Source organism: Oncorhynchus keta, chromosome 32, assembly GCF_023373465.1.
Source record: "Oncorhynchus keta strain PuntledgeMale-10-30-2019 chromosome 32, Oket_V2, whole genome shotgun sequence".
In the NCBI taxonomy this organism is placed as follows: domain Eukaryota; kingdom Metazoa; phylum Chordata; class Actinopteri; order Salmoniformes; family Salmonidae; genus Oncorhynchus; species Oncorhynchus keta.
In genome coordinates, this window is record NC_068452.1 from 27,130,224 (window position 1) to 27,157,989 (window position 27,766).

Genomic DNA, 27,766 nt, shown 5'->3' on the forward strand with positions numbered 1-27,766 from the left:
TGAGTAAATGTGCTAGGCCTATTGCAAAGTATAATTGATTACCAGGATTGTGAAAGTTAATGAGATATGCCCTTTTATTGTTTTTTGATTTCTGATTGCATGAGACTATCAAGTTTCCTTATCTGACCACCTCCGCATAGGGGTTGACGTACATTGTGTACAACGAGCTCTAGGGTCCTATCAGCTATGATGAATAAAATAGATTGAACAAGTCTTTCCAGCAGGGCTATAAATTGTTAAAGATTTGCTTCGCCATTGGGTAAAACAAGAGATAGTATGCAAAACACTATCTCCACAAATTTCAAGCTGTAAGACATCACGAGGTTCGGAAAAATCTGTTGCCCTTTCTAAAAGTTTGCTCAGCGTATCCAAGATCATCACATAAAAAAAACTGCATAATCAAGGTTGATTCATCCATGTGAATTTTTGTTTTTTAATTGTCAAATCTCTGTATTGCTGAATTTATTTCTGTACACAACACAAACACTTCTGTCAATACTGTCGCCACTGATTTATTACACAATTTTCAAATTCCTCAAAAACATTGTGTCAGTCTCCTCGTACATGGGAGTTAAAGGAGGTGTGTGGGGGATGGTGTTGAAGATGTTGTGCTCTCATTCACTTGGTTAATTAAGGATATGAGTTCTGCTGGGATCTGTGATAACAGGTTTTGATCTGTCTGAATTATTGGAGATGTTCGCCCTGTCTCATTTATTTGGTTAATTAAGGATATGACGTCCTCTGGTATTCTAGACGGATCCATGTTACATACAGGTTTTAGTGCTTGTTTTTGCGTTTAAAAAAAATCAGATTGTTGTTGAACAAACGGGGCATTGTTCTATGCCAGAAGGATAGATGTTGACTGTATTGACGCTTTAGTAAAGCAACCATACTTTTGTGTAGCTGAACATTTCTGGATTTTAGAGCCCTGTAAAAGGCTGAGAGAAACCGATCCTGATCTATTTCAGTATCTGTTGTTTCTACCTCAGAATTGGCTGTATCAAGGTGTTTGGCCGCCTCATACATCAACAAATCGTCTACCTCAGAATTGTCATTTAAGGCATTGAAATGATCTGGTTTCAATTATTTACTATGTATGTCTTGGGCGCCAAATTCCTCCTCGAACACGTCCTCTCGCCATATTGGGCCTTCTGTGTCGGTATACGCCTGGGAGGAGTCAAAGAATATATGTGTATAGGCTTGCAGAAAGGCAGGAAAATACTTTTCAGATGAGCAGCTGTGTCCTAACGGAGACGATGTATGGAATGAATTTACAGACCTGGGGGATTGTTTTGTTGTTTGACGTTTTTGTGTGCAAATGACCCTATAGTGTTGATATTGTTTCGGAAAACAAACATTGTTTTTAAACCTCAGAGGGTGTCTAGCTATATTCTATGCTGGTTGGTGGGATTGACTGTTGCTCCCTACAGCCCAGGAAATAACACCTGCTGTTTTTGGTGACAACCTGTGTGCAAGTGACCCCTAATATTGAATTGTTTCAAGCACAATTGTCAAGACACATGCACAGACACCACCCCCCCCGAAAACCCCTTTGTTTTGAAACACACATCCGTCTTTCATGAAAGCCTTTCTCAGAGACACACACAGATTCCTTTGTTAAAAGGTGAGATACATTTTCAAAACCCTTTATTCAATTCTAAATATTTAGTACAGACCTTTAAAACATGTTCTAATTAGTTAAAACAATTTTACAGCGCAATATTTAACCATGCCAGAATGTTTTTATACGCAATAATATATATCAAAAAAATAAAGGAAACACTTAAACAACACAATGTAACTCCAAGTCAATCACACTTCTGTGAAATCAAACTGTCCACTTAGGAAGCAACACTGATTGACAATAAATTTCACATGCTGTTGTGCAAATGGAATAGACAATAGGTGGAAATTATAGGCAATTAGCAAGACACCCCCAATAAAGGAGTGGTTCTGCAGGTGGTGACCACAGACCACTTCTCAGTTCCTATGCTTCCTGGCTGATGTTTTGGTCACTTTTGAATGCTGGCGGTGCTTTCACTCTAGTGGTAGCATGAGACGGGGTCTACAACCCACACAAGTGGCTCAGGTAGTGCAGCTCTTCCAGGATGGCACATCAATGCGAGCTGTGGCAAGGTTTGCTGTGTCTGTCAGCGTAGTGTCCAGAGCATGGAGGTGCTACCAGGAGACAGGCCAGTACATCAGGAGACGTGGAGGAGGCCGTAGGAGGGCAACAACCCAGCAGTAGGACCGCTTCCTCCGCCTTTGTGCAAGGAGGAGCAGGAGGAGCACTGCCAGAGCCCTGCAAAATGACCTCCAGCAGGCCACAAATGTGCATGTGTCTGCTTAAACGGTCAGAAACAGACTCCATGAGGGTGGTATGAGGTCCCGACGTCCACAGATGGGGGTTGTGCTTATAGCCCATTTGCCAGAGAACAGCAAGATTGGCAAATTCGCCACTGGCGCGCTGTGCTCTTCACAGATGAAAGCAGGTTCACACCGAGCACGTGACAGAGTCTGGAGACGCCGTGGAGAATGTTCTGCTGCCTGCAACATCCTCCAGCATGACCGGTTTGGCCGTGGGTCAGTCATGGTGTGGGGTGGCATTTCTTTGTGGGGCCGCACAGCCCTCCATGTGCTCGCCAGAGGTAGCCTACTGCCATTAGCTACCGAGATGAGATCCTCAGACCCCTTGTGAGACCATTTGCTGGTGCGGTTGGCCCTGGGTTCCTCCTAATGCAAGACAATGCTAGACCTCATGTGGCTGGAGTGTGTCAGCAGTTCCTGCAAGAGAAGGCATTGATGCTACGGGACTGGCCCGCCCGGTCCCCAGACCTGAATCCAATTGAGCACATCTGGGACATCATGTCTCACTCCATCCACCACAGACTGTTCAGGAGTTGGCGGATGCTTTAGTCCAGGTCTGGGAGGAGATCCCTCAGGAGACCATCCGCCACCTCATCAGGAGCATGCCCAGGCGTTGTAGGGAGGTCATACAGGCACATGTAGGCCACACACACTACTGAGCCTCATTTTGACTTGTTTTAAGGACATTACATCAAAGTTGGATCAGCCTGTAGTGTGGATTTCCACTTTAATTTTGAGTGTGACTCCAAATCCAGACCTCCATGGGTTGATACATTTGATTTCCATTGATAATTTGTGTGTGATTTTGTTGTCAGCACATTCAACTATGTAAAGAAAAAAGTATTTAATAAGAATATTTCATTCATTCAGATCTAGGATGTGTTATTTTATTGTTCCCTTTATTTTTTTGAGCAGTGTATATACATACACACACACACACACACACACACACACACACACACACACACACACACACACACACACACACACACACACACACACACACAATATATAATTACAGCACAGTACTAAACTTTAATACCCTTTAAATGCTTATATTTATAACTGTCTGTTGTAGGAAAGACTGTATTCATACAAAAATAAGAAACATTGTTTTAAAACAACTGCAGAGACACCACCTCAAGCCCATTGTTTTGAAACGCACACACGTCTTTCCTAAAGCATTTTCTCCGAGAGACAGAGAGAGAGAGACTGATATTCCGTTCGTTAAAGGCGAGATATAATTAAATAAAGGGTTTTCAAATTGTAAATATTTAGTACAGACATTTTGAACATGCTATAATTAGTTAAACAATTTGACTATTCCTTTCTTACAGATAATGGGGCGGCTATTTTATTTTATTTTTATTTTATTTCACCTTTATTTAACCAGGTAGGCTAGTTGAGAACAAGTTCTCATTTGCAACTGCAACCTGGCCAAGATAAAGCATAGCAGTGTGAACAGACAACACAGAGTTACACATGTTGTAAACAATTAACAAGTCAATAACACAGTAGAAAAAAAGGGGAGTCTATATACAATGTGTGCAAAAGGCATGAGGAGGTAGGCGAATAATTACAATATTGCAGATTAACACTGGAGTGATCAATGATCAGATGATCATGTACAGGTAAATAAATAAAAACTGTGGGGATGAGGTAGGTGAAAATGGGTGGGCTATTTACCAATAGATTATGTACAGCTGCAGCGATCGGTTAGCTGCTCAGATACCTGATGTTTGAAGTTGGTGAGGGAGATAAAAGTCTCCAACTTCAGCGATTTTTGCAATTCGTTCCAGTCACAGGCAGCAGAGTACTGGAACGAAAGGCGGCCGAATGAGGTGTTGGCTTTAGGGATGATCAGTGAGATACACCTGCTGGAGCGCGTGCTACGGATGGGTGTTGCCATCGTGACCAGAGAACTAAGATAAGGCGGAGCTTTACCTAGCATGGCCTTGTAGATGACCTGGAGCCAGTGGGTCTGGCGACGAATATGTAGCGAGGGCTAGCCGACTAGAGCATACAAGTCGCAGTGGTGGGTAGTATAAGGTGCTTTAGTGACAAAACGGATGGCACTGTGATAAACTGCATCCAGTTTGCTGAGTAGAGTGTTGGAAGCGATGTTGTAGATGACATCGCCAAAGTCGAGGATCGGTAGGATAGTCCGTTTTACTAGGGTAAGCTTGGCAGCGTGAGTGAAGGAGGCTTTGTTGCGGAATAGAAAGCCAACTCTTGATTTGATTTTCGATTGGAGATGTTTGATATGGGTCTGGAAGGAGAGTTTGCAGTCGAGCCAGACACCTAGGTACTTATAGGTGTCCACATATTCAAGGTCGGAACCATCCAGTGTGGTGATGCTAGTCGGGCATGCGGGTGCAGGCAGCGATCGGTTGAAAAGCATGCATTTGGTTTTACTAGCGTTTAAGAGCAGTTGGAGGCCACGGAAGGAGTGTTGTATGGCATTGAAGCTCGTTTGGAGGTTAGATAGCAAAGTGTCCAATGACGGGCCGAAAGTATATAGAATGGTGTCGTCTGCGTAGAGGTGGATCAGGGAATCGCCCGCAGCAAGACCAACATCATTGATATATACAGAGAAAAGAGTCGGCCCGAGAATTGAACCCTGTGGCACCCCCATAGAGACTGCCAGAGGACCGGACAGCATGCCCTCCGATTTGACACACTGAACTCTGTCTGCAAAGTAATTGGTGAACCAGGCAAGGCAGTCATCCGAAAAACCGAGGCTACTGAGTCTGCCGATAAGAATCTGGTGATTGACAGAGTCGAAAGCCTTGGCAAGGTCGATGAAGACGGCTGCACAGTACTGTCTTTTATCGATGGCGGTTATGATGTCGTTTAGTACCTTGAGTGTGGCTGAGGTGCACCCGTGACCGGCTCGGAAACCAGATTGCATAGCGGAGAAGGTACGGTGGGATTCGAGATGGTCAGTGACCTGTTTGTTGACTTGGCTTTCGAAGAGCTTAGATAGGCAGGGCAGAATGGATATAGGTCTGTAACAGTTTGGGTCCAGGGTGTCTCCCCCTTTGAAGAGGGGGATGACTGCAGCAGCTGTCCAATCCTTGGGGATCTCAGACGATATGAAAGAGAGGTTGAACAGGCTGGTAATAGGGGTTGCGACAATGGCGGCGGATAGTTTCAGAAATAGAGGGTCCAGATTGTCAAGCCCAGCTGATTTATACGGGTCCAGGTTTTGCAGCTCTTTCAGAACATCTGTTATCTGGATTTGGGTAAAGGAGAACCTGGAGAGGCTTGGGCGAGGAGCTTCGGGGGGCCGGAGCTGTTGGCCGAGGTAGGAGTAGCCAGGCGGAAGGCATGGCCAGCCGTTGAGAAATGCTTGTTGAAGTTTTCGATAATCATGGATTTGTCGGTGGTGACCGTGTTCCCTAGCCTCAGTGCAGTGGGCAGCTGGGAGGAGGTGCTCTTGTTCTCCATGGACTTCACAGTGTCCCAGAACGTTTTGGAGTTGGAGCTACAGGATGCAAACTTCTGCCTGAAGAAGCTGGCCTTAGCTTTCCTGACTGACTGCGTGTATTGGTTCCTGACTTCCCTGAACAGTTGCATATCGCGGGGACTGTTCGATGCTATTGCAGTCCGCCACAGGATGTTTTTGTGCTGGTCGAGGGCAGTCAGGTCTGGAGTGAACCAAGGGCTGTATCTGTTCTTAGTTCTGCATTTTTTGAACGGAGCATGCTTATCTAAAATGGTGAGGAAGTTACTCTTAAAGAATGACCAGGCATCCTCAACTGACGGGATGAGGTCAATGTCCTTCCAGGATTCTCGGGCCAGGTCGATTAGAAAGGCCTGCTCACAGAAGTGTTTTAGGCAGGTTTCCGGAAGGTATAAACAAATTTTAAAAATCGGGAAGAGATAGAAAGTACATATGGGCCACTGCGATGCAGACGGTTAGCAGGCCTGTGCTAACAAGCTAACAGATTAGCAGGCCGGGGTAAACAAGGTAGTAGTTAGCGGACCTGGGCTAAACAAGCTAGCAGTTAGCATGCCAAATTAGCAAGCAAGGAGATAGCGAGGGCTAGAGAGTTAGCCTTTGGAGGACGTCGCGATGGGGTGAGTCTGTTTATTCCTCTACATGCAGTGACATCGATAGACCGGTCGTGGGTCCGGGTATAGAAGCCCAGGAGTATGCTAGGAACACAGGAGCTCTGGCCGGGCTAGCTTCAAGCTACGTGGGTGGAAACGCTAGCCAGGAGTAATCAACCAGGGTTGCGGTTTAGCTCGATAGCTAGTTGTGAAGATCCAGCTGAAAAAAAATGTTCCGTTTGCGGAGGGAATCCGGGGATAAAAAAATAAATAGGTCCGTTATGCTCTGGTTAGCGTTGCGTTGTTCGAACTGGCGAGAGCTTTCCGAGCTAAAGGTTAGCTGATGACCGGTTAGCTGAAGACCGCTAGCATAGCTGGTGGTTAGCTGGCTAGCTTCAGTTGAGGGGTTCCGGTTCCGAAGTAAATATAAATACTTTAGGAAAAGTAGCTACATTGGGTGAGGCGGATTGCAGGAGAGTATTTGGAAGCTTAGGTTTAGCAAAATGTTTTTAAAGATATGCGAAGAAAAATATCTAAAACGAAAAAGAGACGATATTTACAGATATTTACAGAGAGACGACTTACTGCTACGCCATCTTGGAGAGGTATATGGTTAACCCAGGCACCTGTCCGTTTCTAATTCCCCATCTTCCAGACAGGGTATCTTCCTCGCAAGATCTCCCACACACTCCACGTTCTGTAAGTTCTTTACCAGGATATGTCAAACCTCTTGCATTTAGAGCCCGGGTCTGTCTTAAGGATAGAAGCGCCAGCGATGTAATTGTTCACGGTGTTGAAAAAGATTGTCCAGCTGTTTCATCATGGCCAGGAATATGATAATCGCTCCACTTAAAGCTAAAGACGGGCACAAAATAGTTCACATCCATGCAGGCTTTGGAAAATACATACGAACTAACCGATTTTGTAGCATTTGAACTATTGAATTGGGCTCATGCTAAAAATTTCACTTTGAAGTCTGGACTATACGCCACTGAAGAGATTCTTATGGCTTTCAAATCATCTCGCCTGCACACTTCCTCTTCCAGGGCATACCTGGGCAGCATTGTCCCACTCAGGGAGTGTTCGATCTGGCATAACCCGAGCCGTATCTTAAGCCATTCTCTCATATGCAGCGCAGGAGAAAAACTCCGGGGTTTTGTTTGATAAAGGGGGCTGTGGCCGTCGTCTGTGAAAACTTCACAGTTGAATCCTCCGGTTGGTAAATGTAACCCATAAGTCCATCACTCATATCCAGCACTCCATTAAAACATTCAGGTGCATCACACAGAATGTCCTCGATGTTGTCGTTATTGTGTTCTTGACACGAGGCAGAAAGTACACCTATAATTGGCCTAGGAGACATGTTTATTTGTTATTTAATGTTCTGGGGTTATTTTAATTTCTTTAGTGGTTTATCGAGGTCGCTCTTATTTATAATGCGGCTTCCCCCAATAACCCCAGACATTCCTGTTTCATAGACAACAGCCCTAAGGTCTCTACAACAGGGGGGACCCGTACTCTTTGAAATAGTCAAACACATCCCCCCCAGTTCAACGAGGTCCCTACACATCAATCACGACAGCTTCAAAGGAACAGATGCACTATCTGGTTCAATTAACACCCTCCCCCTACCGTGAGAACTTTCCTGTCAGGATGTCCTGCAGGATGCCCATATATGGGCATACACACCTGACCCATAATGTAGGGTTATAAATCACTTGACGTGTGCCGTCTACTGTATTCTCTCTCCTTACTCCAAAATTGATTTAAATCGCTTACACCCCCCAATCTACACACAATACCCCATAATGACAATTAAAAACTGAAATATCACATTTACAGAAGTATTCAGACTCTTTACTCAGTACTTTGCTGAAGCACTTGGCAGCGATTACAGCCTCGAGTCTTAGGTATGACGCTACAAGCTTGGTACACCTGTATTTGGGGAATTTCTCCCACTCTTTTCTGCAGATCCTCTCCAGTTCTGTCAGATTGGATGGGGAGCGTCGCTGCACAGCTATTTTCAGGTCTCTCCAGAGATGTTCAGAGACCTGTCCCGAAGCCACTCCTGCGTCATCTTGGCTGTGTGCTTAGGGTCGTTGTCCTGTTGGAAGGCAAACCGTCACCCCAGTCGGAGGTCCTGAGTGCTCTGGAGCAGGTTTTCATCAAGGCTCTTTCTGTACTTTGCTCCATTAATCTTTCCCCTCAATCCTGACTAGTTTTCTAGTCTCTGCTGCTGAAAAACCTACCCACAGCATGACACCGCCACAATGCTTCACTGTAGGGATGGTGCCAGGTTTCCTCCAGACCTTACACTTGGCATTCAGGCCAAAGAGTTCAATCAGACCAGAGACTCTTTTCTCATGGTCTAAAAGTCCTTTAGGCACGGGCTGTCATGGGCCTTTTGCAAAGGAGTGGCTTCCATCTGGCTACTCCACCATGAAGGCCTGATTGGTGGAATGCTGCAGAGATGGTAAGAACCTTCCAGAAGGACAACCATCTCCACAGAAGAACTCTGGAGCTCTGTCAGAGTGACCATCAGGTTCTTGATCACCTCCCTGACCAAGGCCCTTCTCCCCTGATTGCCCAGTTTGGCCAGGTAGCCAGCTCTAGGAAGAGTCTTAGTGGTTCCAAATTTCTTCCATTTAAGAATGATGGAGGCCACTGTGTTCTTTGGGACCTTCAATTCTGACCCTTCCCCAGATCTGTGCCTCGACACAATCCTGTCTTAGAGCTCTACGGACAATTCCTTCAACCTCATGTCTTGATTTTTGCTCTGACACGCACTGTCAACTGTGGGACCTTACATAGACTGGTGTGGGCCTTTTCAAATCATGTCCAATCAATTGAATTTACCACAGGTGGACTCCAATCAAGTTGTAGGAAAATCTCAAGGATGATCAATTGTAACAGGAAGCACCTGAGCTCAATTTTGAGTCTCATAGCAAAAGGTCTGAAAACATATTTACATAAGGCATTTATTTTTTATTTTTCAAAAATGAGCAAACATTTCTAAAAACCTGTCCGTCCGGCCCTACCCAGCTGTCTGGCCAATAGCCTACTTTATTGGGATCTCAATTGCTCTATCCCTCATTCATAGCTTGATTACTTGTGTTGCCCATGTTTGAATGGGCAGCGAGCAGAAAATGTATGACAAATAAAAACAAATGATTCTCACTTGATGTCCAAGATAAGTAATTCCAATTGAGCCAAATGTTGTGGAGATTGTTGCTGTGTAAGATATTTGTTTTAGCCTATAGTCGTTCATTCATAATGACATGATACCTAGCTAGAACATTTAATTTAATCAATTAAAACTTCTGACAGCTGCCAAAATGGCTGACTGAAAAGCTTGACATGCATAATGAGGTTGCAGAACCTAGGCTATTGATGTACTGTAGGCTTATTTGTGTTAAACTATCGACTGAAAAGTATACATTATAGGATGCATACAAATATTCTAGCACTAATCAAACAGTAAGAAAAAGTAGTAGTAAACATGCAGAGGCAATATGAGATGGTTTTGAATCATGTTAGTTCATTTCCCTCTGGGTATAGTTCATTTCCCCCTGGGTATAGTTCATTTCCATCTGGGTATAGTTAGTAATGAGTTGGGACAATATTCAGGATAATAATAAAATATAATAATATTGCCTGAAGCACAATGCGGGATGGATTGAGATGGGACTGTTTTGTATCATGAGCATATGTAACAGTATAACTTTAGACCGTCCCCTCGCCCATACCCGGGCGTGAACCACGGACCCTCTGCACACATCAACAACAGTCACCCACGAAGCATCGTTACCCAAAAGCCGCGGGGCTTGCAGAGCAAGGGGAACCACCACTTCAAGGTCTCAGAGCAAGTGACATCACCAATTGAAACAATATTTAGCGCGCACCACCGCTAACTAAGCTAGCGTTTCACATCCGTTACACAGAGTATGAGAGTTGCTAAAAAATGTAGACGACTCCTTTTCATGAAGAATGGTGCAATTGAAAGTGCCTTGAAACACCTTTGTTTCCATTTCTGCAGTTTCCCCAAAAATGGTAGCCCCGCCTTCATCGGTCTGGATTTCCCTCCCCCATCACACTTCCTGCTTTGTTTGAGAGGGAGCGAATTGACTGACTGAATAGGCTAGGTGTGGAGTTTAGAACATACGAATGTGGGCAGGGAAGTTTAGCACATACTAAGAATGTGCTGGTTTTGAGTGGTTGTGATTCACTCCCAGTCAGTGACAACAGACAGGATAAGGAGACAGGTCAAGTTAGGTTGTTTAAATGACTGTGCAAGTTAGCATTTGCTTATTCAATTTAGCACTTAGCAAGTTCTGGTCACTACAGGATCCTGTTTTGAAACTGGATGTAAAGGGTGAGTTACCTCACGTGTTTAACATTGAGTTACTACTGATATAATTTAAATCTTAGTCTAAACTTCACTGAATGGATAATTTTATGTAAATGGCGAGGCCATTGAAGGCATCTACATAACTTACTGATGAAGCAATTGTAGGTCCGTTAACGCAGCATTTTGACGGGATTAAATGTACATAACTTACTTAGTCCTTCTACTGCTTGAGTGCCTTGCCACAGTCCGTGCCCTATCCCATGAGACCAATCTACTCCAGCACAGGTACCACTGTCCGTCAAAATGTGTCCAAGCCATCAGATCCTGCACATCTTGACTTCAAGGGCAATGTTCCTACGGCCAGTCTTCTTATACATGTGCTATTAGAGATCTTATTTTGTCAGTACAAAACAAATCATTGTGTGTAATATACCACTTCATAATTGAAATATCACAATATTCAACTTAATTGTTTGAGGCACAGGAGTGTGTCATGATTTCTGGACTGGAACAAAAGCCTGTGTACTCCATGGTCCTCTTAAGTAATGTCAGGATGGATGACTTAGCCAGCTAACTGAGAAAGATTGACTTGAAATGTAAATGGTACCCGACTCAATATTCTCAACAATCCATCATTTACTTTAGCTTTTTTAATAAACCAGAAAACAAACCACTATATCTGAAAGTTTGTTAGTTACCTAGCTAATATTGATTCTGCTTTGTGACAAACACTGTAAGACTAGTTTGGCCACGCCTTCCTTCACTTAGCCAACACCTGGTGCGACAAATCGACAGTGATCAATTAGTATGAAATTAAATTCAGGTGTGCAGTTTGATAGTCTCAATCTCGTACTTAGTCTAGCCATTGATACTTAGTCTGAGTGTCCACAGGTGCATTGAATTGCTTCCTTTCACAGGTGCATTGAATTGCCTCCTTTCACAAGGTAAGTTAACTGGGCTAAATAGAATTTCATCCAACTGCAAAGGGAATCCTCCATGAATGTGATCATAGGGGGATTACCCCATACCCTTGGGTTTGACAAGTCAATTCAGGCCCATACTGTCAGAGGGGGGCACATGGAGTGAATCTCTGAATCCCAGAACTAATCATAATAATAATTGTGTCAAATGCTCAGTTAGGTTATGGGGGGAATTTTCTGCAAAAAAATATTAAAGACAGTAAAGTCTCCACCCTCCTAAATGGAAACTTTACATGGAGCAAATGCATCGCATTACATTTTCAGCTGCAGGTAGTAATGGATTTATGATGGGGCAGTTTAAGGAATGACATTCCATGAGGGCAACATTACATTTTCAAGTTATCGTTGAAAAAGTGTACTGTCATTACAGATTCTTCCAACTCAATGGGGTTTATTTTATTGCTTTAAAAAACAATCTTACTGGCTCTAAGAGCTGTCCTAAATTTGTCAAGATGACATGGCTAAGATGGCATGACACTATGCAAGGTTATTTGATTGATTTTGTTTTCATTCCTATTTTCATTCCTATTTTGATGAGGCAGTGGTAATTATATGCAGAACTTACCACTTAGTTGGCTATAGCCTGGAAACCTGATGTTTTATTTAATGGAAATCTACGTTGGGCATAAATTAGTGTTTGGATCAGGAAAGTTTCCTCTCACGACCTCTACAAGCCAGAATGTTGAATAAAATTGTAGTTTAACTTTACTGGTTGTCCATGTGGTTGGTCTGTTTGCAGGTAGGAATGAGATAATATCTACAGGAAAGTATAGTTTAATCTACTTTTCAAAGTGCTGGCAGAATGTTCAGATTTGTCACCTGAAGCATGCACAGAACCATGTAAGCATGAGCCTGGCAAGTATGCATGCATACATGTATTTTCATCTTGTGTGTGTGCTTCAATGAAATTCAACGTCAGGTTTCCAGGCTGTTGGCTATTGCAAGTGAAGTGTAGGGTTCTTGTATCCTTCCTTCTCTCACCTGCAGGCTTGGAGAAACTAGCAGTCTCTGTGAATGCTGCAAGGTGACATGAAAGGTCAAAAGCGGCAAGGGAGGAGCACCCTTTTCAAATAGAACAGTAAACTGGGCTTCATGCTGACAACAGCACTCATGCTGAATGCTGCTAGGTGACATGAAAGGTCAAAAGCGGTGTGGGAGGAGCACCCTTCTCAAATGGAACAGAAGTCTGGGCTGCATGCTCATGCTGTCAACATAGTAGCATGGTGCATCGTTCAGAAACATCTTTTGCATGAAACGTCATAATTTTCAAAATAGCTTTCATTGGGAAGGCAGATAGTGTGTGTGTATATATTAGCATGTGAAAACAGAATCCTACTCATTACTTTACTTGCTTAACCCATTTTTTTGTTTGTTTTTGAGCCACCGTTGGGCAGAGCAGGGCACCTGGCTCACGCCCAGGAGGCAGCCCCGTTCCAAAACAAATGCAATCGCTTTTCACCTGGTGCAAACACCTCCCACCAGGCCCTAAAACCCGTCACTGAATCAATCACCTGCTTGAGTTGCCTGGCAGGCTTTGCACTCTACCAATCAGAGTTGACAGGGTGTAAAGAGGAGGAGGAGCAGCTGCATGATTGTGGGTGTGTCCTATCTTGGACTTCAACAATAGTGTGTACGGGAAAGTCAGTGCTCCCGCTTCTATTTGAATTTAATACACTTCATTAATGAAGAGATGAATGAAAATGTTTGTTTTTAATTTGCATGAATCAAAGGCAAATGCAAATAAGTAGAGTAAAACAAAAACAGAATTGTACATGATTGACATTCTTTTGCTCGTTCTTCACCACCATTCAGGTCAAGCATGGATGTTGCTGTCGCAGAGGAACCCCTGAGGAAAATTTTCAGAGCAAAAAAGACTATGAAAGTCAGCGATCGACAGCAACTGGAATCCCTTCACACCACTCTCTCCTCTCCATGTTCTTTGCCATCCCCACCACAGCCAGTAATGGTAAATGGGAAGCACTGTGAAGATGTGTCTATGGAAGTAGATAAAGAAATACATGGAACTACACATTCTACCACTCATGCCCCTTCCTCCCTGACGGCCACATCCCTAACCACTGAGACCTCTGAGGAACCAACAGCCTCTGAATTACTGGTTTCTTCATCACAGAACATACACTCTGATGTAAAAGATGTTCAGGAAGAAGGAGAGGGGGACATGGGGTCTACATTACCCAGCCTTGAGGTAGAAGACAAAATGAATGGACTGGGAAAGGTGGATAGAAATTCCAAGGAGGATGTTATTGTTTCCTCTCCTGTGAGTTCAGAGAAAGCAGTAGCAGTAAGAGAGCGTGAGGTTGATGATATGGAAGTAGACCTGGTACCAGGTACCACTCCGGACACAGTGCCCATATTGAACCCTGCCGCCTCCCTCCTCCTGTCCTCCAACACGGCTGTAGAGTCTGTCTCTTCCCCTTCGCTTTCTCCGTCTTACACGGCAGAGTCAGACCAGGAGGTCAGGCCAGGGTTCCTGGTGCTTAGTGAAGATGATGATGTCCAGGATGAGAGTGATGAAGAGGAGAAAGAGGAGGAACAGAGGGAAAGTGAAGGAAAGGTAGAAAAAGTTGAGGTTAACATGGAGAAGCCAGAACAATTTGAAAGTGGTGCTCCAGTTGACTGTCTGTCCCCTTCATCAACAACGCCCCTTCAGATTGATGAAGGTAATTCTATAGTCTTTTCCAATTCCAACTAAAGCACCAAAGTGATTGTCAAGTTTAGTTCATATGTTAGTTAGGTTGCAGGAATTGGTCATATTTCTGACTTCAACTGGCCTGTTGGCTAGCGGAGATTGTTTTTTTCAAGATGTTAGCTTCGATAATAGCAGTGTTTTGATATTATAATGTTTTGTGTTCTCTCTAAACAAGAAGAGGAGGGTGCTGCTCTACAGAAGAAACGATCCTTGTCTGGAGACTCGGAGGATGGTGGTCAAAAGCAGGGAGAAAGAGACTTGGAAGTGGTGGAAAGGCATCATAAGAGGCCCAGAGTAGACTGTGAGGAGGTGGAGGCTCATGTGGAGCTGAAGATCAGTGTGAGCGCAGAAAGGCAACACAAGCTAAAGAAGGTTTGTCCTCAGTTGAGATGTTTGATTTATTTATTTTATTTAAAGAAACCATGTCTCAGTTCCCAAGTTGTAGTCATGTATCCTGAGTTGCATGGCATATTTTTGACTATTTTATTTTATTGGTGCTACCTTCTCGTGTTATTTTAAAAATCTCCATTGGACTGGTTTTAAGGTTAAACAAATAAAATAACCTTCCATCTTTTTTCCTCACTTGCCCATTAAAATCCCTGTTCTCTGTAGGTGGTGCAGCAGCTTGTTGAGGAGCAGTTGTGTGTTCTGCAGCTTACACTATTTGACAAGAGTCTTCAGGGGCTCAGAGACAGACTGGACAAAATAGAAAAACACCCGAGTGCACTCAAGAGCCTGCAGGTGAGTTGTCAGAAGATGAGAAAGAAAACAAACAGGGTAATCTAGGATAAAGACATTGGAATGTATTGCCCATTAGACAAGCAAATCCATGCTCCCACGTGTGCCCTTTCAGGCAAAGATTGGCCGACTTTCTAAGAAAGTTGGAACTGCCATCCAGGCCATGGGGAATGCCAAGAAACCTCCAGAGGTGAGTGAAAATGGGAGGCAATTGATCTTTCAATGATGACTGTGATTTCAGAGAGATCTTTTTTGAAAGGTTGATGGTACCATTGGAACTCTATACAAAGTGCTCCTCCCTATATTCATCAGGTACTGTTGCCACCTACCTCTACTTCTGCCACAGCAACCACCCAAGCAGGATCAGGAATTCTCGGCCTGAGGTAAGTCAATGATTTGAAGTGTAGCAGCGTGTCCCAATTAATCAGAGGAAAAAATCATTTCACCAGAGGGTAACCCAAAGAAATAGGTGCATTGACAACGAAGATTCAATTTGTCATTGAGTTATTTGGGATAAAAGCAACTGATTGGATGCACAGTGACATCGTACTGTATCTCTCAGCATCCGCTTATGTTTGTGTTCACCATCATTCTCCACTGAACAGCCTTTTGATCAGCTTCCTGAATCCTTTGCCTGTAATCATTTCCCCTCCTTTTAAACAGAACAATGGGGAACAACATACCAGATCCAAAGCGTAATGATCAGAGCAGTCAAACCCCTACTCCTGTACGTACTGATCAGGGCTGTCAAACCCCTAGTCCTGTACCCACAGGTGAGCAGGAGGGAGTTTTCTCTTTATCTTAATATGTGTTTTATTTAACCAACTAATAATACCATTGTATACAGTCTCTTCCTTTAACATTTTTTTTCTTCTCAATTTCTTTCTCCTCCACAAGCCCCCTTGCTACCTTCCCCCTCTTCCACAGCCTCAGTCGGATCTCAACCCACATCCCAAACCTTGATGCTGAGCACCTGTGTTACCCCAACACCAGGCCCGTCCGCCTTCCCTCTCCAGTCATTCCTCATACAGCTGCCTGGTGGAGGGACAGCCATCCTTACCAACCCAACCAACTCCCAGCTAATCCCAGTGTGCGCACTTCCCGCCATGACGAGTTCCACTGTGACACCCACCACTGCCTTCCTCCTGCAGAGGACTACTCCCTACACCCCTGCTGCTCCCAAGCCCCCCTCGGCTTCTGCCCTCTTATCTAATTTTGTTGCCACACCCACAACCACGACTACACCCACTGACTCACCAGCTGCCACAACGTCCCACATAACCACACCCATAACCATGCCCAGGGCCACAACCACAGCCATAACCACACCCTGGGCCACAACCATAACCACACCTTGGGCCACAACCATAACCACACCCAGGGCCACAACCATAACCACACCCAGGGCCACAACCATAACCACACCCAGGGCCACAACCATAACCACACCCAGGGCCACAACCATAACCACACCCAGGGCCACAACCATAACCACACCCAGGGCCACAACCATAACCACACCCAGGGCCACAACCATAACCACACCCACACACAGGGCCACAACCATAACCACACTCTGTGCCACACCCAATATCTCCCACCCTGGAGCCACTGGGACAGTCGGCAGGCCCAGTTCCAGTGTGTCTGTCTCCGTCTGTGAGTCAATTCGGCTTGTGTCTGTGGCGAACTCCACTTCATCCTTACCAAGATTCTCAATGCCAGCCACCACAGGCACTCAACCCTCTGTGCGACCAGCTGCCTCTGTGCATCCAGCTGCCTCAGCACAACTAGCTGCCCCTGTACCACAGGTGTCTGTGAAAACAGGTTAGCTTACACCTCAGAAGTTTGGCTGCTTATCTTGGAAGAGCAAATGTAAGTAGTTTGTTTTGCTCAGATTCTCAGTGTCATTCTGAGAAGCTGTGTTTTCCTACATTCTCCTATGTAGGTAGTGAATCTACAAATACTCCTTCAGACTCCACGCAGGCATCTCACCCTGCCAAATCAGAAGCATTCATAGACCTGACAGAGGAGGAGGAGGAGGAGGATGATGATGATGTTCTAGGTAAGATTGATATTCCTTTCCCTCCCTCTTCCTTTTGGTGAACAGTATTTTATGATATTATAGAGGCCAGAAGTGCAGTGAGTTGTACATCTCCTGAAGTTGTCCCCATGTGTTGTGTGCAGTTACTGGAGTGCTGAAGGCTCCGATGGCTTTGAAGGCCTCGCCTTCAACAGCGGGTCAGCGAACAACAGCCACACAGCAAACAGCCACCTCCACTTCAGTCGGCACACAGGCCGGTATGTGGTGTCTTGTGCCAACACTGTCTGTGGTTATGTTGACAGAATACCCAGATTGTTTTTCTCTTTATTTGGTGTTTCAGTGAGGTCATCACTTGGTCAGACTTCAGCTGTTGGATCTCCGCATGCTGTTTATCATCGCCCCCTGCAGGTGAGACTACCAAATATTTGAAAGCAGAGCAACCGTCTTTCAATACATGGGCTGTGTTTTAAACTTATAAAAGACACACCCTCCTCCACTTACCCTTGCCTTATGCAATTGAGGGAATCCCCGCAGCCATCTTTGTTGTCGGTCCAAATGATTAGCCAAGCAACGGAAGCCCCTCAGCCCTCGTTTTTGATCGCGTTTGCAAGTGTACATTTTAAGAGGTCGACCGATTTAATCGGAATGGCCGATTAAAAAAAAAAATAAAAAAAAAAAAAGTATTTTTTTTATTTTAATTTTACATTTTTTTTATTTTTTATTTTTAAATTAGGGACAATTTCAAGTTTTCGTAACAATCGATAATCAGCATTTTTAGACCGATTATGGCCAATAACATTGCACTCCACGAGGAGACTGCGTGGCAGGCTGACTACCTGTTATGCGAGTGCAGCAAGGAGCCAAGGTAAGGTGCTAGCTAGCATTAAACTTCTCTTCTAAAAAACAATCTTAACGTAATCACTAGTTAACTACACATGGTTGGCGATATTACTAGTTTATCTAGCTTGTCCTGTGTTGCATATAATCGATGTGGTGCCTGTTAATTTATCATTGAATCATAGCCTACTTCGCCAAACGGGTGATTTAACAAGCGCATTCGCGAAAAAAAGCACTGTCGTTGCACCAATGTGTACCTAACCATAAACATCAATGCCTTTCTTAAAATCAATACACAATATATTTTTAAACCTGCATATTTAGTTAATATTGCCTGCTAACATGAATTTATTTTATCTAGGGGAAATTGTGTAACTTATCTTGCGTTCTGTGCAACAGAGTCAGGGTATATGCAGCAGTTTGGGCCGCTTGGCTCGTTGCGAACTGTGTGAAGACCATTTCTTCCTAACAAAGACCGTAATTAATTTGCCAGAATTGTACATAATTATGACATAACATTGAAGGTTGTGCAATCTAACAGCAATATTTGGACTTAGGGATGCCACCTGTTAGATAAAATATGGAACGTTTCCGTGTTAATCTAAAATAATAAACCTTTTGTTTTCAAAAAGATAATTTCCGGATTTGACCATATTAATGACCTAAGGCTCGCATTTCTGTGTATTATAATTAAGTCTATGATTTGATAGAGCAGTCTGACTGAGTGGTGGTAGGCAGCAGCAGGCTCGTAAGCATTCATTCAAACGGCACTTTCCTGCATTTGCCAGCAGCTCTTCGCTGTGCTTCAAGCATTACGCTGTGTATGACTTCAAGCCTATCAACTCCTGAAATTAGGCTGGAAATACTGAAGTACCTATTAGAACATCCAATAGTCAAAGGTATATGAAATACAAACGGTATAGAGAGAAATGGTCCCATAATAACTACAGCCTAAAACATCTTACCAAGGAATATTGAAGACTCATGTTAAAGGGAACCACCAGCTTTCATATGTTCTGAGCAAGGAACTTAAACGTTAGCTTTTTTACATGTCACATATTGCACTTTTACTTTCTTCTAACGCTTTGTTTTTGCATTATTTAAACCAAATTGAATATGTTTCATTATTTATTTGAGACTAAATTGATTTTATTGATATATTAAGTTAAAAAGTGTTCATTCAGTATTGTTGTAATTGTCATTATTATTTATATATATATATATATATATTTATTTATTTATTAGGGAGGCAAAACAGTATTTAGTCAGCCACCAATTGTGCAAGTTCTCCTACTTAAAAAGATGAGAGGCCTGTAATTTTCATCATAGGTACACTTCAACTATGACAGACAAAATGAGAAAAAATCCAGAAAATCACATCGTTAGATTTTAAAAGAATTTTTGCAAATTATGGTGGAAAATAAGTATTTGGTCACCTACAAACAAGCAAGATTTCTGGCTCTCATAGACCTGTAACTTCTTCTTTTAATAGGCTCCTCTGTCCTCCACTCGCTACCTGTATTAATGGCACCTGTTTGAACTTGTTATCAGTATAAAAGACACCTGTCCACCACCTCAAACAGTCACACTCCAAACTCTACTATGGCCAAGACCAAAGAGCTGTCAAAGGACACCAGAAACAAAATTGTAGACCTGCACCATGCTGGGAAGACTGAATCTGCAATAGGTAAGCAGCTTGGTTTGAAGAAATCAACTGTGGGAGCAATTATTAGGAAATGGAAGACATACAAGACCACTGATAATCTCCCTTGATCTGGGGCTCCACACAAGATCTCACCCCGTGGTGTAAAAATGATCACAAGAACGGTGAGCAAAAATCCCAGAACCACACGGGGGGACCTAGTGAATGACCTGCAGAGAGCTGGGACCAAAGTAACAAAGCCTACCATCAGTAACACACTACACCGCCAGGGACTCAAATCCTGCAGTGCCAGACGTGTCCCCCTGCTTAAGCCAGTACATGTCCAGGCCCGTCTGAAGTTTGCTAGAGAGCATTTGGATGATCCAGAAGAAGATTGGGAGAATGTCATATGGTCAGATGAAACCAAAATATAACTTTTTGGTAACTCAACTCGTCATGTTTGGAGGACAAAGAATGCTGATTTGCATCCAAAGAACACCATACTTACTGTGAAGCATGGGGGTGGAAACCTCATGCTTCGGGGCTGTTTTTCTGCAATGGGACCAGGACGACTGATCCGTGTAAAGGAAAGAATGAATGGGGCCATGTATCGTGAGATTTTGAGTGAAAACCTACCATCAGCAAGGGCATTGAAGATGAAACGTGGCTGGGTCTTTCAGCATGACAATGATCCCAAACACACCGCCCGGGCAACGAAGGAGTGGCTTCGTAAGAAGCATTTCAAGGTCCTGGAGTAGCCTAGCCAGTCTCCAGATCTCAACCCCATAGAAAATCTTTGGAGGGAGTTGAAAGTCCATGTTGCCCAGCAACAGCCCCAAAACATCACTGCTCTAGAGATCTGCATGGAGGAATGGGCCAAAATACCAGCAACAGTGTGAAGACTTACAGAAAACGTTTGACCTCTGTCATTGCCAACAAAGGGTATATAACAAAGTATTGAGATACTTTTGTTATTGACCAAATACTTATTTTCCACCATAATTTGCAAATTAATTCATTAAAAATCCTACAATGTGATTTCCTGGATTTTTTTTCCCCCTTGTCTGTCATAGTTGAAGTGTACCTACGATGAAAATGACAGGCCTCTCATCTTTTTAAGTGGGAGAACATGCACAATTGGAGGCTGACTAAATACTTTTTTGCCCCTGTGTGTGTGTGTGTGTATATATATATATTACTGCACAAAAGAATAAAGGGAACACTTAAACAACACAATGTAACTCCAAGTCAATCACACTTCTGTGGAATCTAACCATCCACTTAGGAAGCAACACTGATTGACAATACATTTCACATGCTGTTGTGCAAATGGAATAGACAACAGGTGGAAATTATAGGCAATTAGCAAGACACCCCCAATAAAGGAGTGGTTCTGCAGGTGGGGACCACAGACCACTTCTCAGTTCCTATGCTTCCTGGCTGATGTTTTGGTCACTTTTGAATGCTGCCGGTGCTTTCACTCTAGTGGTAGCATGAGACGGAGTCTACAACCCACACAAGTGGCTCGGGTGGTGCAGCTCATCCAGGATGGCACATCAATGTGAGCTGTGGCAAGAAGGTTTGCTGTGTCTGTCAGCGTAGTGTCCAGAGCATGGAGGCGCTACCAGGAGACAGGAAAGTACATCAGGAGACGTGGAGGAGGCCGTAGGAGGGCAACAACCCAGCAGCAGGACCGCTACCTCCGCCTTTGTGCAAGGAGGAGCACTGTCAGAGCCCTGCAGAATGACCTCCAGCAGGCCACAAATGTGCATGTGTCTGCTCAAACGGTCAGAAACAGACTCCATGAGGGTGGTATGAGGTCCCAACGTCCACAGCTGGGGGTTGTGCTTACAGCCCAACACCGTGCAGGACGTTTGGCATTTGCCAGAGATCAGCAAGATTGGCAAATTCGCCACTGGCGCCCTGTGCTCTTCACAGATGAAAGCAGGTTCACACTGAGCACATGTGACAGACGTGGCAGTCTGTAGACGCCGTGGAGAACGTTCTGCTGCCTGCAACATCCTCCAGCATGACCGGTTTGGCGGTGGGTCAGTCGTGGGGTGGCATTTCTTTGGGGGGCCGCACAGCCCTCCATGTGCTCGCCAGAGGTAGCATGACTGCCATTAGGTACCGAGATGAGATCCTCAGACACCTTGTGAGACCATATGCTGGTGCGGTTGGTCCTGGGTTCCTAATAAAAGACAATGCTAGACCTCATGTGGCTGGAGTGTGTCAGCAGTTCCTGCAAGAGGAAGGCATTGATGCTATGGACTGTCCCGCCGGTTCCCCAGACCTGAATCCAATTGAGCACATCTGGGACATCATGTCTCGCTCCATCCACCAACGCCACGTTGCACTACACACTGTCCAGGAGTTGGCGGATGCTTTAGTCCAGGTCTGGGAGGAGATCCCTCAGGAGACCATCCGCCACCTCATCAGGAGCATGCCCAGGCATTGTAGGGAGGTCATACAGGCACGTGTAGGCCACACACACTACGGAGCCTAATTTTGACTTGTTTTAAGGACATTACATCAAAGTTGGATCAGCCTGTAGTGTGGATTTCCACTTTAATTTTGAGTGTGACTCCAAATCCAGACCTCCATGGGTTGATACATTTGATTTCCATTGATAATTTGTGTGTGATTTTGTCAGCACATTCAACTATGTGAAGAAAAAAGTATTTAATAAGAATATTTCATTTATTCAGATCTAGGATGTTATTTTAGTGTTTCCTTTATTTTTTTGAGCAGTGTATAAATCGGTATCTGATTTTTTAAATATTTTTTTTTATCCTCCAATAATCGGTATTGGCGTTGAAAAATCATAGTCGGTCGACCTCTCGTACAATTATGTTCACTCCAGGGCCTGAAACGCCCCATAATTAAATTCACGTTGATTGTACATCCACTAAGAAAATTCAGCCTAACCTTAAACTACATTAATATGGAGTAGTCAACGAATGTAAATAAGTTAGAAATGTTGCTACTAATGCACATGACGGCTCAAATACTTATCATAAAAGTAATGATGTTTTTGTTTGGTTAGCTTTTGGAAACAATAGTTTGCGCACAACTTTCCCTGACATCACACTTATACATTGTAATTTTCGATGTATCTGATATAGTAGGATGGCTAACATTCGACGTCTGCGGGGATGTTGTCTTCTAGCCAAAATTATGAAATGCAATCATAATTGACTGTAGCGCATATAAGGCACACACAACAGCTACCAGTGGTTCCATGATGACTGAAAACAACCATGAAATGAACGAGTGACACATTTCCAGGCAAGAGCGGTCCATTTAAAATACATTTCTTCTTCCGTCGCCCCTTGCACCTGCAAGTGTCAACTCGTCAGACGTCATGATGCGTCATCAGAAGTGTCCATTTAATTTGAGGGCTGAGGGGAGAGGGTGTGTCTTTTAAGTGTTTGGAATGCAGCCATGGAATACTGCATGTTCCAGAATGTTTTCCAATTGGAAGAAAATGTACATATTGGCCTATAATCAACCAAAGAGAGTCAACATCAAATTCATCTTTCAGGGCTCCCCATCTGAAAGTATTGCCTCCGCAACAACCACTTCTTCATCTTCCATACCATGCCCCCAGCCCTCTCCCCTTCCCCCCTTGCCTGTCCCACCTCAAACTATCAGCCTGCCCCTCGAAGCGGCCAGCACCAGCCCTCCACAGCAGCCTCTGCTCAAAATAACCCGGGTCCCGAGCCAGAATGACGGCATCGTGCTCTCCTGGTCTGTGATTGAGGTAGACAGGAGCTGTGCTGCCGTGGACAGCTACCACCTATACGCCTACCACCAGGACCATTCTGGCCCCAGCACACACCCCCTACTCTGGAAGAAGATAGGGGAGGTGAAGGCCTTGGCTTTGCCCATGGCCTGTACACTCACACAGTTTGTCTCTGGCTCCAAGTACTACTTTGCAGTCCATGCCAGGGACGTGTTTGGCCGCTTTGGACCATTCTGTGAGCCTCAGTGCACTGACGTCTTAACGTCCCCTTCACCGAAAGCTCCAATTTAACCAAATGTTAAGATTTAAGTTAATTTGTTGTGTCAAGTCAAAACGAGGAGAAATATTGATTCTGTAGATTTTTTTTTTTTTCCTTTTGGTAGCCAAAGTGAAAAGTTCAGTAAAGCTTCTGGCAAATCTAATTGCTCTATTTTCAAATGAATGTGTGTTGGTATTTTTTTTATCAGAATTTTGCACTCAAATCATATTTTAGCCCAGGTGTTTACAAGAGTGACTTATCATTGGAATGTTACTGGAAAATGTTGTTGCCCATCCTGGTGAAATGGGTTGGTCCCATGTGACCACTGTCTGCCTGCCGTGTGTTTGACCACATGGGTGCAGCATTGTACCAAAATGGTATCTTTGACACAGGACGAGAGGATTTGAAAATCAAACCTGAAATGGCCTGGTCCCGTTTCTGAAAGATTATGTATAAAGTATTCTTCTCCTAGTTTCCTGAAGGTATTTGAAAACTAAAACTTTTTATTGCAATTGTCAGTCAAGAACATACTATGAAGGCCGGAATGACCATGTTATTATATGGTAATACACAGTAGTTTTGCGTCTCATGAGACATGAACCTGCCAAAGCCTATGTGACCTCTCTTTTCCTCCTGCTCAGTTCCTGCCACTGGAGGACATGTTCTACAGTTAAATGATACATGGTCTAGGGCCTCCTGTGTATGTGTGCACATCCTGTGGCATTTTTTTTCTATGGATGTAATTTAATGTTTTTTGAACCTTTTTGTAATTTGACTTGAACAGAACTAGTCATGTTTTCATATTGTCAAACAAATAACTTCAAAAAGTAGGCTACCTGCGTGTGTTCGTCTAGTCCAAAATTATTCCAGCATCCTAACATTTGATGAGTAGATGAATGGGAAGAGACATCCGTTACGAAACACCAAAAATTGTAATGACATTCTGTGATTTTCATTAGGTCTACACTCTTGTAGCCTGAATTAATTGATGCGTCTTTGACAAAAGGACCTTTTTTGTAGAACGAAAAGTTGGGACGCCTGAAAAGGGGCTGAGAGATGGGACTGTCCCGGGATGACAAGTGCAGCCACGTGGAGATATATATATTTTAAACCATGACCGGCGGGGGTGTTCATTTTAATATTTACCTCTGTCGCAGTACAAATTGCAATTTAAAGAAATGATATAATTGTTCAATTAGTATTATTTACAGACCCTGCATTTAGGGGGCCTCATGTCTCATTCAGGGGTCCCCCCTGGACCCAATGTAATTCACACACTGTCTGCTGATCGCTTTGTCTGATAGTCTTAATGGCTGGTTACAAACATGTAAATAAATGCATTGGACTTGACAAGAGATTGACCGAAAGGTGAAGTACCAAGAAATATTCAGACTATTGTAATTGTTCATTAAAATGTTTATAAACTATACTGGTATATTGATACTTGACTCTAGGGGGAGCTAGTCCCTTATCAGTTTTATTCACACTAACACTGGTTCCTAGATATTTATTGGAAAGGCACCCCCTCCTCTCTCAATGCATACTAATTCTGCGCGAGGACCCTCCTCCCTCCCCTCCCAGATTTCTCAGGGATAGGCGGTAGGGGACAGAGCATTTTCAGTTCAGTAAGGCAGGCAATGCTTGTCTTATAGCCCCATGTCTTTTTCAGTAAGCAATATTGATGAGCCACTGCAACATGTCTAACCTGTGTGAGTGGTATGTACTAGACCAGAGCTAGAGGGAAAATAACATGTTTTCATCTGGATGGGGAGGCTTGTTTTGTTGAAAGAAGAAAGAAGATGAGCTGGGAGGGGGAATAACTGGCAACTGCCATTCCCCCCTTCCACATAGAGACAAGAAAAAACGGAGGCTACTGGAGTATTTGTTTTTTTCTTTCGTTCTTTGTTCTTCTTCTTCCTCATCGCCTTGCTGGGAGGTGCTTTATCTTTTCATTTGCTTGCTCTCTCCGTCCTCTGCCTCCTCATCTATTTCTCCATTTACCTGGTCTACAATTTATTTTATTTATGAATGAGAAAAGGAAGGAAAGATTTTTAAATTTTTTTAAATTCCTTATCCATTCTCCCTTCCCTTACCATTCCTATGGCTCCCAATCTTTCCCCCGTTACCCACGCTCCTCCTCCCCCCATTTCTCCACTCACTGTCCACCCCATAACTTTGACTAGTTTTTGAATCCATCAGTGTTTCAATTATCCAGATTTTTCCACCAGAAAAGACTGGTTGATGACATGATTTTACCTTTTTCATGTTTTTACCTTTCCTATTTTGTACCTCTTTTCTTCTCCCACAATCCTTTGCATCTCTATTTTGGGGATTCTTATTTATATTTATAGGTAGGTCTCTTAGTGTTTAGTGTCCGTCTCAATCTGTTTGTGTGTGCATTTTTGTGTGTGTTACGCATCCACATAACACACACACACACACACACACGTTAATCCACAGTATGGCTTGGTAGAGGAATGGTTCTTTCATCAAATCATTCAGCTGGTACTTGTTTTCATGACATGCCATCCTATGCTCTTTCTCTCCATCCCAAACATCACCTTTTTGCTTTTGACCCCCATCAAAACCACAGTGATACATCCTACAACGCCTTCCTCTCTTCTCAGAGGAGCACATTTTCTCTCACTGTATTGCACAACAGTCTCTTCTCCCATTAAATGTGTAACTGCCTCCGTTTCCTTATATTGAATCATTTTACTCACACACAGGAGGAGACTAATGCAAGGTCCCAAGGCGAACTCCATATCTAGCAAAAAATGAATAAACCAATATATTATACTTGTCCCATCTCATCCTGCACCTCTTATGAAACCGTAAGACTGCTGTCTGATGAAGACTGTCAAACATAATCTGTAGCTCTGCACTTAATACTCACTCATTTCTCATTCTACTGGTCTGTCACCTGTGTATGCATCTCTCTCTACACCCCCTCAACCCCACCCCCCACCCCCTCGCCTCTCACTCCCTCTGACACACACAAGCACTCAAACATAATGGACTAAAACCCTTGCTGCAATTCTTTACCTTTCAGAGGATCTTTTTTTTTCATGATTTTCTCATCTGTCGCTCTCATTTTAAGCGCCGTTCATCTCTATCCCATCGTTGTTTTCCACCTACACCCCCACACTTTTAATTATCCAATCATCTCTTTATTTGTTGCTCCATCTTTTTAATTTGCCATCAGAAAATTATTCACATCCCAGAGGGTCATTTAGTATTTCTGATATAATTTGAGAGTTATGTTTACTTAAATGGGGAATCATTTTTGTAAGTTATTACTGGGACTACTGTGATATATTTTAAGGGGCAGGTAATTTAGTGTAGTTATTCAGGGAACAATGTTTTATCAATAGGAGGAGAACTGTTGAAGGCAGGGTGGTGAAAAGGTTGTAGGGAATTGGGTTTATTGCGACCTAACAAAAATCAGACTTTTTGGTGTGAGAGAGGGAATGCGAGCGGGAAAGCGAGAGTGAGAGAGGGAAAGAGGTTGAGAGAGGGAAAGAGGTTGAGCGATAGAAAGGGAGAGTGTAATAAACACAGCAATAGACATATACATAGATAAGTAGAGCAAACCACAATTCATTCTCTCTCCACCTCTTTATATTTACTTTTGTTATTGATGGAGAATGTTATGATTCTCCTCTACATTATATGAAGATATTGGGGAATGGGATTTTTAAATATAAATATTCTTCACAATGATAAATGCATTCTGGATGTAGCTGTTTTCCTGAGGAATTACTCTGTCTCGGATTGGACTCCAAATGAAAGCCTCTAATTAACTCTTAATTGAAATTCAGGACTTTTTGGTGGTTTTTCCAAATGGACTTAAGCTGATTTTAATACTTTTTTTCTACTCATGAATTTTAATGGGATTTTACTATCAAGGATTAAGGACTCAACATCTTTTATCTTCTAGTGATATATTTGTGATTGTTACAATTTCTCCTATCTACAAACACAATTACATTTAGAATCACTCAGTATTAAGGGTTAATTAGGTGAGTACAGTGTCTCTCTTA

General features: G+C 43.4%; 1 protein-coding gene and 1 pseudogene across 6 annotated transcripts; both read left to right on the forward strand.

Annotated features, from left to right (window-relative positions):
• Nucleotides 1-10,165: 10,165 nt before the first annotated feature.
• On the forward strand, nucleotides 10,166-25,152 carry LOC118365494 (activating transcription factor 7-interacting protein 1-like). 6 transcript variants are annotated; one of them, XM_052491116.1, is made up of 12 exons: nucleotides 10,166-10,277; nucleotides 13,564-14,432; nucleotides 14,637-14,833; nucleotides 15,074-15,202; nucleotides 15,315-15,389; nucleotides 15,512-15,582; nucleotides 15,863-15,972; nucleotides 16,097-17,023; nucleotides 17,145-17,261; nucleotides 17,384-17,497; nucleotides 17,581-17,648; nucleotides 23,264-25,152. In XM_052491116.1, exons 2-12 carry the CDS (start codon nucleotides 13,571-13,573, stop codon nucleotides 23,753-23,755), a joined length of 3,162 nt encoding a protein of 1,053 aa, XP_052347076.1. In that variant the 5' UTR covers nucleotides 10,166-10,277; nucleotides 13,564-13,570; the 3' UTR covers nucleotides 23,756-25,152. The 6 variants fall into 6 exon arrangements, with proteins under 6 accessions (XP_052347076.1, XP_035603645.2, XP_035603647.2 ...); XM_035747752.2 differs by lacking the exon at nucleotides 10,166-10,277 and adding an exon at nucleotides 10,505-10,795; XM_035747754.2 differs by lacking the exon at nucleotides 10,166-10,277 and adding an exon at nucleotides 10,827-11,715.
• A 217-nt stretch (nucleotides 25,153-25,369) lies between these two features.
• The window catches only part of LOC127905991 (glutamate receptor ionotropic, NMDA 2B-like), a 135,577-nt pseudogene continuing 133,180 nt past the window's right edge, over nucleotides 25,370-27,766 (forward strand).

Excerpts from the sequence above, each read along its gene's own strand:
- LOC118365494 (XM_052491116.1), top strand. The coding sequence starts at position 13,571 with ATGGATGTTGCTGTCGCAGAGGAACCCCTGAGGAAAATTTTCAGAGCA. Across the intron at positions 15,203-15,314 it reads GTGCACTCAAGAGCCTGCAG|GCAAAGATTGGCCGACTTTC; the intron begins GTGAGTTGTCAG and ends GTGCCCTTTCAG. Across the intron at positions 17,262-17,383 it reads GGATGATGATGATGTTCTAG|TTACTGGAGTGCTGAAGGCT; the intron begins GTAAGATTGATA and ends TGTTGTGTGCAG.